Source organism: Platichthys flesus, chromosome 2, assembly GCF_949316205.1.
Source record: "Platichthys flesus chromosome 2, fPlaFle2.1, whole genome shotgun sequence".
Taxonomy (NCBI): domain Eukaryota; kingdom Metazoa; phylum Chordata; class Actinopteri; order Pleuronectiformes; family Pleuronectidae; genus Platichthys; species Platichthys flesus.
Window position 1 is genome coordinate 22,265,291 of NC_084946.1, and position 14,676 is coordinate 22,279,966.

The 14,676-nt window shown below is 42.1% G+C and overlaps 1 protein-coding gene across 1 annotated transcript in view; it reads left to right on the forward strand.

Annotated features, from left to right (window-relative positions):
• Window positions 1–632: 632 nt before the first annotated feature.
• The window catches only part of asic1b (acid-sensing (proton-gated) ion channel 1b), a 179,818-nt gene continuing 165,774 nt past the window's right edge, over window positions 633–14,676 (forward strand). The window contains exons 1-2 of the mRNA XM_062406301.1: window positions 633–1,932; window positions 10,335–10,530. Of these exons, the coding sequence (XP_062262285.1) occupies window positions 1,571–1,932; window positions 10,335–10,530 (558 nt within the window). The 5' untranslated portion in view covers window positions 633–1,570. The remainder of the gene's footprint in view (window positions 1,933–10,334; window positions 10,531–14,676) is intronic.

The window sequence follows — 14,676 nt, forward strand, 5'->3', positions numbered from 1 at the left end:
ATTGGTCAAATTATCCTGTTATAGCTTTTATCAATTGTCTTCTAAAATGCACTCTTTATTTTTGTCCCTAGGGGCTTCCATACTTGAGCTACTCGTATGGCTTAATTTAACGTACGTATGAGTCGCCATTTTGTTTAAATTTAAAGAAAATTTAACAGTTTAAAAACGGGTAGATTAACGCTTTGTGCTTCTCGTGTACATAACTACAGGCGACGTTTTGTCCACGATTTACTTTACAAAATAAATAAATATAGTAACTTTCACTGGCAGAAAGTAAAAAAAAAAACTAGCTGCTAGCTAGTTTTTAAACATCTTAGCTAGCTGGACCAGAGGAGCAGTTTTTAAACATCTTAGCTAGCTGGACCAGAGGAGCAGGGGGTGAGTTAACAGACATATTGTGTATTTATATATATGACTGTGTGTTTTAGTACTACATGTCTCCTGGGTGGAGGCTGAGACTTGTCGGAGTGACACCGACGTTGGACTTCGTCACCCGGTGGGGGACACACGTCGTCCTATCCGTGCCTTCTCCTGTCCGGGGGCGAATTTAATTGATCCGGGCAAACCGCGAGGTGGCTTCCCCCTGAATCCAGAGCGCCGAGGCTTCTCCGTGGAGCCAGGATTTCATCCCACATTAGACATTCTTTTATTTCTCCCGACAACACACTCGTACTGGAGGATAAACTAACCGGCACTGAGGGATCCACAACCGGCCAATTATCCCCGCATTGTTGTGGAGGCAGCAGCCCCGAGGAGGGGATGGATGCAGGCAGGCGAGCGGAGGCGCACCGAGGAGGCAGCGGGTCTGTGACGGAGCCAGCTCCTCTGTGATGCAGCTGTGGAGAACACGGGACGTCGGCTGCGATTAAACTGCTAAAGGAGGCGAGGAACCAGCGGGTGTTTGTGATTGTGCTCACGTGTTGGGGGTCGACGATACGCGGGGGAAGCCGTGTAGCCAGCAGCAGCCTACTCCACCACGCCGCACACAGGGAGCATCGCACCGCCGCTCCGCTGCCTCTGTGAATCCGAGTGTCTTGTTCTTCCTCGCCGCGGTGATCCGTCATGTTGTCTCCTTGCACAGCCTGATCTTGTTTTTAGTATTATTATTATTCTTTATTGTCGCACTGAAACTGCCAGGTGTTTTTCTCACCCAAAATCAAAGGGAAAGTGTGCGAGGAGAGGACATCCGTCCGTGCGCGCTCCACACCGGGATAATTCATCGTGGAAGTGGGGGTGACCCCCTCCTCCTCCTCTTCCTCCTCCTCCCCTCCCTCCTCAGCCGAGGTACCGCACATGCTTCCCCCCCCCCACCGTCACTTTTTTCGTGTTTTTGTCCACGCTGGAGGTGTTTTGAGGAGATCTAGCTTAAAATGCGTAAAAGGCTGCCAGTGACGCAACATCTCACACGGGCTGCATGAGAAATACATGCGTCGCAGGGCGTGAACTTGCAGACACTAACATCCTTCCCATTACCAAAGCATCTGCTTATCTATAAAGGCTCCTTCTGCAAACCCCGTCCCCAGTCGCCCAGCTACCCGCCATCCCCCCGAATTCATCCAAACTCCTCATCATGGATCTCAAAGCGGACTCGGAGGACATGGACTACAAGCGGCCGGCTCCCATAGAAGTTTTCGCCAGCAGGTCCACGCTGCACGGCATCTCGCACATGTTCACCTACGAGCGGATGTGCATCAAGCGCACCCTGTGGATCTTGTTCTTCCTGGGCTCCCTGGGCGTGCTGGTGCTGGTGTGCGTGGACCGCGTGCAGTTCTACTTCCAGTACCCGCACGTCACCAAGCTGGACGAGGTGTCGGCCCCGATGATGGTGTTCCCCTCGGTCACGTTCTGCAACCTCAACTCCTTCCGCTTCAACAGGGTGACCCGCAACGACCTGTACCACGCCGGGGAGCTCCTTGCCTTGCTCAACGGCAGGTGTGTGTGTGTGTTCACTTCCCCATTGTGCTTCACACTGTGCGTTAAGTGCTGCCACATGGAGCAGCTCTACCTGTTGGTGTATGCATGTCTTCCACAGATAACTCGTCATCTTTGATTTCCTGCCATGGAATTACCCAGCCACCTTTTAACAGCCACTTTCTTCCAACATGCAGGATAAAACAAATGCATAGTCAGCACACACATTCTCTCTCTCTCTCTCTCTCTCTCTCTCTCTCACACACACACACACAAACACTAACACACGCAGTGCCTGCTTCGATGATAATATTTCTCCTCAGGGAAAACCCATCTGTGAGGATTTAGCAGTTGTTGCTTCGGGATTTGATCCAATGCACAACACCAGGCAGCCGCGATAAGACCGAACGTTTATTTGGGTACATTCTTCTGCAGTTATCCCAAAGCTGAAGACCAATAGATGACTTATTCCCTGAAACTCCCTCTTTAGCTTCATTTAAACTGTGTTGATGCTTCATTTGTAAGGCCCAGCAGTTTAAATCTCTCAGGTGCGAGTGAATGTTGAACTTCAAGGTTAAGCTTGGTGGAAATGCAACTTTATAGATGCAATGTAATGTCTGAAAGTCTCAGGTGAAATCCTAAAAGTGCCAGATAGTGTTTTTACACCTGTCTCGCAGGTTGTTGCTGCAGACCGCTGAGAGACGTTCGGACATGATTGAAAAATCATGTCTGTGTGAATGTGAACTTGGACTTGACATTAGCCAGAGGTGAGAAGGGGTTGAAGGGTGTTGCCTGAGAGTGGGGCAGGCATGGCATTAGAACTGATGATTTTAATAATGTGGTGACATTACAGATCATGTCAGCTGAAATCCACACTACACACGTAATCTGCTGTGTGAATGAAACCCTATCTAACAACATTCAATGTACCCCCTAACATCAATTATTTGAAATATGTTGATACAGTTTTTAATCTGAAAGAGTGAGCTGGAAGGAACACATTTGTATCACAGATCATGTGAATCCCACAGGTAAAAGATAATGGAGGAGCTATTTCTAAGTGGTAAATAAAATGATCAAGGAGTAAGGGCCTCCGGTGCATTTCCTTGCTTCATCATTTTACAGTCCATGTGATACGCATACCTCAATATTGGATAAGTAGATGAGTAGATTTTTAAATCCCCTGCTGACGAAGTGCAGAGAGACGTGTGTGATTCACAGCTGCCATCCCTCTCTTTACACTCCTTGTTTTCTGCTGTGCTTTGATCATTCAGTCTTTTTTCGGCAGCCGTGACAAGCTCACTGCCGTCGATATTCAAACTTCTGACTTTAAGATTTCCTCACTTTTTCTTTTCCTAAGCCACCCACCGTATTCTGATCACGTTTAGCAGCAGAGTGCAGAGGACCGTCCTCCACTCCATACTCGCAGCTAGAGACGTGTGAAATTCACTCACACAAACACTGATCGCTGCCCTTATGGAGAAATAAAAGCTCCAACACATAGATGCGTCTAAATACCGTTTTCAACACATTATTCAGTGTATTTTTATCATATTGATCCACACAGCTCTGTAGCCTAAGGCACAGCTGGAGTGTGCTATATGCTAGGATGAAATAAATTCAATTTTCCCATTTTCATGCTGAATATCGCTGCTCCATGACCTCTATATATGCATCCATATTACAGGTTATAACCTTACAGGAAAGGAAATGGATTCCATTGCTCGGGGCTGCAGTTCGAGAGCTTTTTGGTGTCGATTTCAACCAGTGTCCCTACATCCTACGTGGATTCATTTCTCTGTGTTTGCACAGACGGTTGTAATGGCAAACCATTAAAATATCTTCATGCTGAATTTACTAGTGCAGGTCCAGACAGATTTCCCGGATGAAGTGAGACGTGAAAAGCGTAAGGGCAAGAGCAGTGAATATTGAAGAGGGAGGACACCGAAAAATGAAAGCAGTGGCACTTGCTCCAAGTGACTTTGGAGCGAGCTGGCTTCTGACAGAGGGAGAGGACTATAGAGGCAATTAACTTGTGGCTCGTAAGCTTGTGATGAACAAGTCTTTATCCCTGTGTAATTAGTGCTGTTTGTTAAGCTACAGAGTTGCCCCACTGATTAACGCTCTGGCTCACTGTTCCTAGCCCCCTTTCTTTCCATACATGAGCCACACACCCCTCTACTTCCTCTACAGATCGGTTCAGTACGTGATATTTTCTTAAATTATTACAAAGCCAGCTTTTTTGGTAGGTCAGTCTCTCACAGTCCAGAGGTAAAAAAAAGTGTGATAAGGACTTTAGAGTTATAACAGAAGAACTTTAATCTAACTTGTAGATCAAGAAGTTCTCAGGGTTTCCTCTTTTAAATTAAACATTGATTGGGTGGAAAACTATTCAGTGGCAAACTTCTAGACATCAGGCAGCGTGCTGTTGGCTTTGTTAGAAAAACGGCAGAAGAAAAACAAAGTGCTATGCTGCTGTGAGACGGCGTACATCACTTTGTCAGGAGGAAGCAGCGGTATCACTGATGCCAGGCTGTCTTAGATACTTTGAAAATCATAGCTGAACTGTGAGTAACTTCATCCTAACTCACTCCACTCCCACAGTCTTCATGCAAAAAGAAAAAGCAATCCCACAAAAAGAAAACAGATCACCTTTTCCTTATTGTTTTTGCTGGTTGGAGTCAAACTTGGTAGTGCGGAAAATTACTAGTAAATTGCTCAGTTTTATTTGAATAGTGTCCCAATGGCAATTATATGATAATTAATAAAAGAGAGGTCACTTTGGAAGTATGTGTGGGTGATGTAGTTTAAGCTGCCAAAATACGTTGAATCAGCTCATGAAAAGTCAGAGAAGCGAGTCCTGTGCTTGCACAGTTCTCAAGCTTCAACATGTTTCCTGAGCTTGCAGACATGCTGAAACGTCACGTAAGCAGTTTGAGAACGTGTGAAGTGCCACAAAATGTGACGCTCGATAACTTTGACCGTGTTATCTGTCTCAGCAAGATCACAGGACCTAACCAGGATTTAAGTGGTGTGAAGACAAAAGTGCTGGGGAGAGGATGGAGGGAAGGTGCCTCAGCAATGTACTGAAATAGTCGCCCTGCTTACAGACGATATAAACCTCATGTGCCAAGTTAACAATACATTGTGGTTGCAACACACTCTACCCATGGCTCTGGTAGCACGTAACATTAGCCTACAGTTAGCTGGTAGCTACCTCAAACTCTAGTCAAGAAAATGCCTAAAGCTCAATGGACTCAAGTGTGGTTTGTGTTAACCCATAGCAAGCCAATCAGCAGGAAGTGTGGGCATCCATGGCCCCTGACGCCAGGAGTAAATTGATAACATATTTTTAGTTTTATATTAAAGTTAAGTGTACTTGAACCAGTTAATAAAATGTTAAATTGCAATGTCCGATTTGCCTCAGAAACACAAAAGCTGTTCTTATCGTTGAGTGTTTTTTATTTGAAGAAAAAAGCATTGTTTAATCAACGATACCGTTTTGTAAGAATAGATTTGGCACCGTGATCAAACTCAAACAAAACCCAACACCGGTGATAAGTGTATTTTGCTTCTTTTGTTTGTTTATGCTGTTGCTCATCAGTATAATATAGATGTGTTTGGGTTCACCCCACCTCTCAGTGGCTCTTGATTGCATTTCTAGGATATGGTCCAGAATGGCAGTGCCATTAAGATGTGATTGTCAAAACTTTGCCACCAGGAATCATTCCAGTTACTGCATTTTCAAGGACACTGCACAAACAATACACTCCTTGTTAGTCTATGACTTTAATTAGCGCAGAGTGGATAATTACCTGACATTATATCAAGATGTGTCATTGTTGTGTCAAAAAAAAACCTTGAGATGTTAACACATCTTAATTCAATTTCGAGTAGAGAAAGATTTTTGTTTTGTTTATATAAACATGTATAAGCAAGTAAGTGAAGTTTTGACAAAGTAAAGTTTTATGACAAAATTATCACCGTCAAAGTTCAATCAGCAGTTGCTCTTGTTCACTCGCTCCTCTCATTAGGCAGCGGGGTGATGCAGATGTTCCTTCATTCGTTTTAGTCACCACAAGAAAATTAAAGTGGTTGTGGCCTGTAATCCAATTTAGCCACCCCCGCCCCTATGTAGCGAGTTTGCTGTGATTGCTTTAGGGAGCAGTGGCAGGGCAATATTAAAAATCTACCCATATTATTGTGATTGTATGCGCTTCAACTAAAGCCTCCTGACTCGGGGATCTGAGCACAGCGTCTTAAGTGCTCTCCTGGCAGCTTTGTGTTGCCTATAAGACAGGCTCAGGATAAAATTCAATTAAGTTCAGTATACACAACATCAGGCCGTATCTTCTTATTAGACTTAAGCATGACAGTATCGTGATGCAGTGCCTGTGTGGGCGAGAAGTAGTTTATAGCTGAGATTTTTCTTTAGCCATCAAACATCACACATCTTTTTCCTTGATTAAATCTGACCTACAGGGCTACGTGTTTTCAGTCATTACCATCATCGTTTCACTTCCAGACAGCACCTAGTAATAGCTGGTTTCATACCGGCAAATATTAAATTTTCAATAAATGTCCGTATTGGGTAAAGACAATGGTGAATGAGCCTTGCAGTGTTTATTAATTTGCAGTTTTATGAGCAGTATTTCTGTGGTGACGTTCCTGGAAATAATAATGTGTTCTGTTAATGTAATCTCGATGAGCAGATATCTGAATATGAATGCTGAATACTTAATTGCCGTCAGACAGTAATTGGGCTGTTCTGAAATCACTGCTACACCAAATAATTCCTACTGCTGCAGCTTAACATTAAAAGCATTTAACTAAAACAAAACACAAGTCAACTTTCGTTATGAAGTAGTCACAGGAAATGCCATGTGTTTGTCAGCTTGGCGCTTGCTGCTAATGTTCATCAAAACTTTATCTAAGACAACGACCATGTTCATCATTTATTTGACAGCAGATCACTTCAAATCTTTGTAGGAAGTAATGGAACAAGAAGGAGCAACCACAGCGAGCCGGGCTGCAGGCGACACCCTCACTGCACACATCCATTACCTATTAACCCCACATAACCTTAATTTGCCTCGATATAATTTCTACAACAACCCGATTCTTTAATTTGTCGTGTATTCATGAGGAAAATGGTTTCTTTTATGCCATATACATTGCTTTGAAAAGATGAGTAAGTGATGGGCGGTGTGGCCTAGTGGTTAGAGCGGTGGTTCTTCAACAAGAAGGTTGCCAGTTCAAACCCCACTCTCTCCCATTGTCATGCCGAAGTGTCCTTGGCAAGATACTGAACCCCTAAATGGCCCCTCATGAATGTTGAGTGTACCAATTGTGAGTCGCTTTGGACAAAAGCGTCAGCCAAATGACATGTAATGTAATGTAATGTTGGTGGTTTTCCTAATGAAAATGTAAACTAAAACCCTTTGAATCACTGATGTTACTGTTTAGTGGGAGTGATGGTTGAATCTTTGATTAGTTATGTGATCAAATATGTTTGGAATTATCTTTGAAAAACGCTAACTTATTTTTTGTTGTTGTTGTTTCTGGTTTATCTTTATGCTTTTGACGGGGGTATTGCGTGACATTCAATTCAACACTTGTTTAGAACAGTAGTTTCAATCTTCTCTATAACAGCACTGCTTAAGAAAAACAATGACAGATTCACATCTCACGTCTGTGTTCTGAGAACAGCAGTGAGAAACCGTCTTCATTTCAAATTACAGAACATTGAGTCTCACGTGGTGAATATTTTTCATTTCATTCTGTCTGCAGCAGGTAAACAACACTGCAGCTGCAGAACATATTACATTTCTTGTAATTTGGTCCAAACATGAGTTGAGAACTCGTCACCAGTGAATATGAAGGCAGTTTTCTCAAAATAATGAATCTAGTATTTCATATTTTATACATGGATCAACTTACATTATTCCCATCATCAAGGGACAACATTTTGCTCATGAGCACTGACAAAAGCTTGACCTTGTGGAATTAAAAAAATCTGTGAAGATTTACCACCAATTACCATTTGAGATAGTATCCATATCCACGAAAAATAACTCTGCTGTCAGCATCCACAAAGTCATCCACAGATTTATTGTTGGAGGAGAGGGGTCTGCTTTTGTCTCTCATGGTTTGCAATTCTAATTCTCCTCAGCTTGGGCCAGACTTATTCATGTTTGCGAATGTAAATTGAGCTGTCCAAAATTATTGTAATAGCACAATACATGAACCCCATTATAAGATGGCTGCTGTTCCCAGGCATCCCACGAAAATTCATGACTTCATATCAAAAGCTACACCCCACTTCAGAAGTATCAGACAGACAGACTTCTGTGTTGCTTAATTCCCAAAACCATTAAAAACGCGTTTACTGTGCTGTTCACTCTGATAGACTCTGTGAGTCCTAACAAATTGTTCTCGTAAGTGTCTGTCAGTAATGCTTAATCTTAGCGCTACATAATTTGGATGCATGTTCCACTGATGGCCCGTTGCTCAGCGGGGGTCATCAATGAGCTGTCCTTTCTCCGAGCGGGGCCACACTAGTTAATTGAGGTTAATTTGTATCTGGGAGTGACTCTTGGCAGGTGCTGGAGGATGATGGTGGTTGTCAGGAGAGGCATGTCATAAATGCCCCCCCCCCCCCCCCCCCAATGTTTTCCTTCTGGAAGTGTACTGATTGAGTTTTAGTTTGGTTTGTGTCGATACACACAAAATGAATTCAACTTTGTCATGTGTTCTGGAGTGAAAAGACACAGACCAGGAGAAATGCAAGTGTGTTTATATGCTTCCCTACGTGATACACCTCATTACATTTTGCAGCAGATGCTAGATGAAGCGTTTTGTTTGATTTGAACTTTATGTAGGCTTTCCCAGAGCGTGCAGAATCCTCAGCATGAATTACAGCATTATGAGCATTGTTATGATTACGACGTAAAAATGTACTGCCACCACAGTTAATCCTAATTATTTGGCAGATTGATTAACATGATTGTGTGAAAAGAAATATTCCCCCTTCTCTAAGTAATTAGCTATTTTCTCCCACTCAGCAGTGTCCGTTGTGGCTGCCACACCGCAGCTAGGCTGCCACTTTCAGAGAAAGTGAAAGGTTTTGTTTTTGTCAGAATATTATAAATATGCTCTTTGCTGCTAATCTAATAATTTTTTACTTGTTCATGTCAAAGAGTGTAAATAAAGATGGATGACTTGGATGACAAAGTTGGCCATATCGCACTTCTGGCATCATTTGGAGCCAGATGTCTGCGCAGTGGTGATTGTGGAGTAAAACTTCGGTATCGGGGTCATATGCTACATTTGCTCAACAAGATGCGAGTCAGTCTCAGCTGTCTATCATGTTGTTTCAGCCACTTTTTATTTGCATGAAATCAAATAGCGAAAACCAAACGTCAGTGAGTGAAGAACTAGGCTGCTGTGCACTTTCATTTTGCTCCATATCCCATCTGCTAATATGGAGAAGGTTGGGCTTGTAAAACTTTTTGCAGCAAGCCAGCAGGGGGAGCTCCAGATGATTTGGCTTCACTTTTGGGGAGCTGTCATATCTATGTTTGACTCTCCATTGACCAGCCAAAATGGCTCACCTCCCTGCCAAACTCTTTAAATTAGCATTTTTACAGGTTCTTGACGTACAGCTAAAGCTGAATCCCCACTAATCTAATGAAGTTTTAAAAGGCAACACACCTGTCGTCCAAGCTAGTCCCTAAAACAGACACTTTTGTAAATGCTGCATGACACATTTTAGTTTGAAAACTTAGCCTAAGTATATTAGACTAAGAGTACAGAACATGGAAATGCTGACGCAGTTTTCTGGCTGATTGGGACCTTCAGTCATGACATACTCTCCCTGAGTTGTAACGCACCTTTTTGTAATTTCATCCTTTTACTGTGTGTGCTCCTTTCTGATGGCTTCCTCCATCGATGCATAATGCTCCAAGTACCACTCAAATATGGTGTACTTACACTAATGTGCCGTTCAGAGTAGACGACCTGCTTCCTGTTTACACCTGGAAGTGTATGTGAATGGTCATGTAATGTACTGTATTTTCATGTGTTTCAGTGTTCTATCCCTGGTAATTCCTTGACACTGTATCTGTTTGAAGATAGTGTCACAGACTGTTTGCAATGAAAACTAGTTTGACTTTTTTGATATGTACTTGTTTGAAGTGTTTCTTGCTATTCATATCTGGAGTAATCCTTTTCAAAAATTGTTTCCTGTATCACATACAGGAAGAGAGAAGCTAAAAAAAAAAGACATAAAAGAGATAAGCTAATATTTAGATATTCTTTAAGAAAAAATTCAGGTGATTTATGGGATTAGTGCATATACTTGTGTGTTTATGAATGTGCGTTGTCATGTTCACATTAAGTAATTCCAGAACATCCTTGTCCAGGTATGAGATCCGGGACCCACACCTGGTGGAAGAACATGTCATGCAAGTCCTGAAGGAAAAGGCTGATTTTGACAACTATAAGCCCCGGCCCTTCAACATGCGTGAATTCTACGACCGAACGGGCCACGACATCAAGGAGATGCTGCTTTCCTGCTACTACCGGGGCATGGAGTGCAGTCCTGAAGACTTCAAAGTGGTGAGTCTGGAAATGTCAACAGTTAAATGTCCTCTGCAGTGCCAGCTGAGGCCTGCCAACGGCAGTTTGATTTCCAAGGTCAAGGTCTGATGGAGTTTATTATGACGTCTATATCATTGTGAGCATTGTTGAGCAATCATCGCTTTTCGGGGAAATGACAGGTCAGGATATAGATGATATTGAATTGTAATTCGTGGACCCCATCAGTCCAGATCCGAAAGGACTGAGAACCGTTGTGTTCCACTGGGATGGAGTCACTTTGAGAGTAAATCATTGTTCTATGTGCAAGTCTACTGTGTGATAGTTTAGTCTCTGAAAGGCTAAGCAAACCTCTCATGAAAGATTGAAACTTGCTCTTTTGCTGAACCCTGGGACAGTACCATAACACTTGCTATATGAGTAAGAAGTTAAAAAAATCTGTTGCTCTGGGAGATTTGGTGCGACTGTTGGTTTTTCTCTTCTTTTGTTTTATTACCTGGAACCTGGGTGACCTTTTCTATCTGCTGTACAGTATACAGATTTATCAGATACAGCTGCAATAACAGCCCTAAGCTGCCTGAAGTGCGTGGAGCTTACCTTGTCCTGATAGTCATCTTATGGCTGTCATCAGTTTGGTTGTCAATTTTATTTCATGTCTGTATAGTAAAAGTGGGAATTTTGGCTTCCAATGATAAAAATGATGACTACACATGCTGATACAAAGATATTAACCAAAAAACGATCATTACTTTACTTCAAATTTAATTATTATTTTGAAGTTATTTTTGGGGTGGTGGTTAAAAAGCGCACATTGTTTTTTTTGGGCTGTTTGTCTGACACCGGCTACTTACTACAGCTGGAAATGGGGTTGATAAGAACATTTACTCTAAACCATATATTTAATGTGTGATACAGTCAAGGTCCGAAATTAACACCCTTCAAGTGCCAGATGTGATCAGATTGTCCGTTTGGGAAGTAAATCTCAGAAGACTAACCGCCCCACTGGCAGGTAGATGTATGTACCAAAATAGTCAAGTAATAAAACACCATCCTGAGAGTCTGTACAGCTTTTTGATTTACAGCTCTACACATACAAACACACACACATGCACGCGCTCACACACAGTGTCACAGCTCCACAACTGGAACTTACATAGACTTTATTTTTCTGGAGACTTGCATTAACCCTAAACATAATCGATAACTATCTCTAACCTGAAACTTTACATAAGTGGAAATGTTAAGAAAATAGCGGTTACATTTCTCCCAGGGACAAACACGAATGAGGATCCTCAGAATATTGTCTTTGTTAGGGGTCCTTGACTGGAAGAAAAATTCGTAGTATTTACCCGCATGCTTTTTCTTGATAAAGTAGAACTTTTTGCTTCTGAATGGGTTCAGTGCAGCTCCTGTGAACACCATTTAGTGTTGCGCTCACCTTGCTGTCACTTGTAAAGTCAAATCTGTCACAGCCGTCTTGGAGATAAACTGGAGATTCTTATAATGGACTCTCTTCACAGAACTGACCCTCACAAACTCTCTGAGCTTTTTAAAGTGTAGCAGAGTGCGTAGCCAACTGTACAAAATCATGCCTCCTCCTTTTATTTGCCCATTTTGCATAAAAGAAGTAACTTTACTCATAACAATAAAGGTGTGCTTCACATGAAAAAGCAAAGTGCTCTTCAATACCAGTGCGCCAGTTTTATAAATAACGTTAATGTCTGTAGGCAGAAAATGTGCCTGAAGACGAGTGTAAATCTCTCTCTCCCTCTGTCTCACTTCTTACCCTGTCCTTCAGTGGCCCTAAGGGGTAGAATATCTCATGCTTTCTGATTTCCGCCCTGTATACCGTAAAACCATGTAGTACAGGAGTGGCCTGCAACACGGCCCACTTGGCACGGCTCTTGTAATGTGCTGATGTGTCCACATTTACTGTAGTTAGTTGTGCTTATGGCAGATGGTGCGTCGCAGGGCTCTGCTGTATTAATGCAGTTGTGGACCTGGATGGAACAGCTCAGCAGAGAGTACTAATGGGGTGGAAAGAATCTTCAGTGTGATAGCAAAAGAATAAAGAAAGGACGTTGAACACTCCCTCCACCCTCTTCCTCCAAATCCCAGAGCATGGAAGCAGTAAAACTGTGATTAACACTGTCGGCAGCTTCTTCTTGTTTACCCCTGGCATCTCCACCGTGCCTCACTAGCTGCTCCCTGCCTGGGGAAGATAGCCAGAAACAAATGGTCTCTCTACATATGGCATCCAGGCTTCCAGTTGCAGTGCAATGTTTTATCTGTGCTAAATAGGAGTCAGGCCGCAGCTATAGAAATACTGAATAGAGGTCGTCTCAGATGGGAAAGTGAGAGGTATGTAATTTCATGTAATCTTCTGATGGATGTATGGTTTCTGATACTTGACAGTTTCGACAGATCACTCAAAATGAGGCTAAATAATTTGTATCGCTCCCCAGGGTTTTGCCTTTTTTGATAGGATATATTAAGTGTGAAGGGGGGTGGGGGTGGGGGAGGGAGGATAAACACACGTTTAAGGGCTTCAAGTGGGAATCTAACAAGCGACCGCTGATGATGCTATAAAAAAGGGGTGAAAGGTCACGATGGACAGCTGTGATACCAAGGCTTCACATCATGATTGCTATTGTGCATATTACGGGGTTTATATGAGATATTTAAAATGCAGAGACGTGTCCTTCTATCCACAATCTATGGTTCTAACCATATACACAAAAGAAAATAATAATATTCTTAACCATGTGTATATCATAGTGATATATAAAAAATATCTCAGTTTCTCTCTGCCAGTGGCGAGCTCACTTGTTTATACAGGTCCATTCTACTAATAGCTCTGAAGTACATAAGATGTTTGGTTGACTGTGTAACAGCCTGATTTGTATTATTTATATATTTGAATTATTAACAATGATGTGAAATCATCAGTCGGGTCAGTAAAGTAAATCAGCTTTGGGAGACTTGAGGACATCCTTAGATCATTCATTTTTATATGTGTATCAAATTGCAAATTATAGGTTGTGTAAAGTTTATTAACTTGACATTTTAAGACTTTCAAGCTTAATTGAACTCAGAGACAATTGTCTTTGAACAACATTGAAATTATAACTATACTTTTTCTTATCTCCTACAACTACATCTCTGTTTGAGGAAACTTCAAAACACACAAAACTTACTGAAAACGTACTTTACTTTTTGAACGCTCTTAGCATTAAACTATAATTTGACCCTCAGCAATGTTAGCCTGTCATGCAGGTAAGTGAATACTGTTTTAAAGATAGCCTCAGTGAAATATTTGTGAAGTTAAATATTTTTTCTTTGGTTTATTTAGATTTTTCATATCCTTTTAGTAGTTCCAGTCAGGCCATTTACATTCCCTGTCAAATCTGTGACTTGCCCCCATCACCCACCGCCCTCCACCTTCAGCTACCCAGACTCTTACATAATCACTGATCATTCTATTGAGCTATTGTCTCCATTTGAGCTGTACCTTGACCACCAGAGTCCACCTTTGGTGTTTCAGATAAGTGTCTGTAATGAGATGAGATCGATAGAGAAAGCTTTTAAGAGACACCTGCTCATGGATCACTTTTCACAAGCCCTGTTGTAATCAATGCAGATTTTGAAGTCTTTCTCGAACATAACTCTCCCTTTACAATCGTTACTTCTTAATGAATGCAATCACTCCTCCTCCCTGCTCATGTAAAGCGATCCCTCAGATGAACATCATCAGTGTTTCTTTTACCCTTTTTGTTTTCAGGGACTGAGCAGCAGTGTTAGTTTAATGGTTTAGACCAGTGCTGCAAGCATGTGGCAGCTTCACCTCTGATTTCATAAGCGTAAAAAAAAACAATGTAATGTAATTTGATTATACTCACTTTTGAGTTGTGATGACTGTTGAAGCCGAGTGGAGCACCTGCCATTTGTGATTTTCAAAGTTCAACCCTGCTGTAATCACCCATTCCTCGTCAACTGTTTTTGACACACCTCACCTTTGTTCCACCCTTTTTTAGTCATTGCTATTCACGTCTCATCCATCAGCTCAGAGCCGTTTTCTCTCTTGAGGATAAATCAATCAATTTGCTATCACTGTAGGACTCTTAAAGACATGGATCAATTAGGGTTGTTGCTGAGTAATGGATGCAT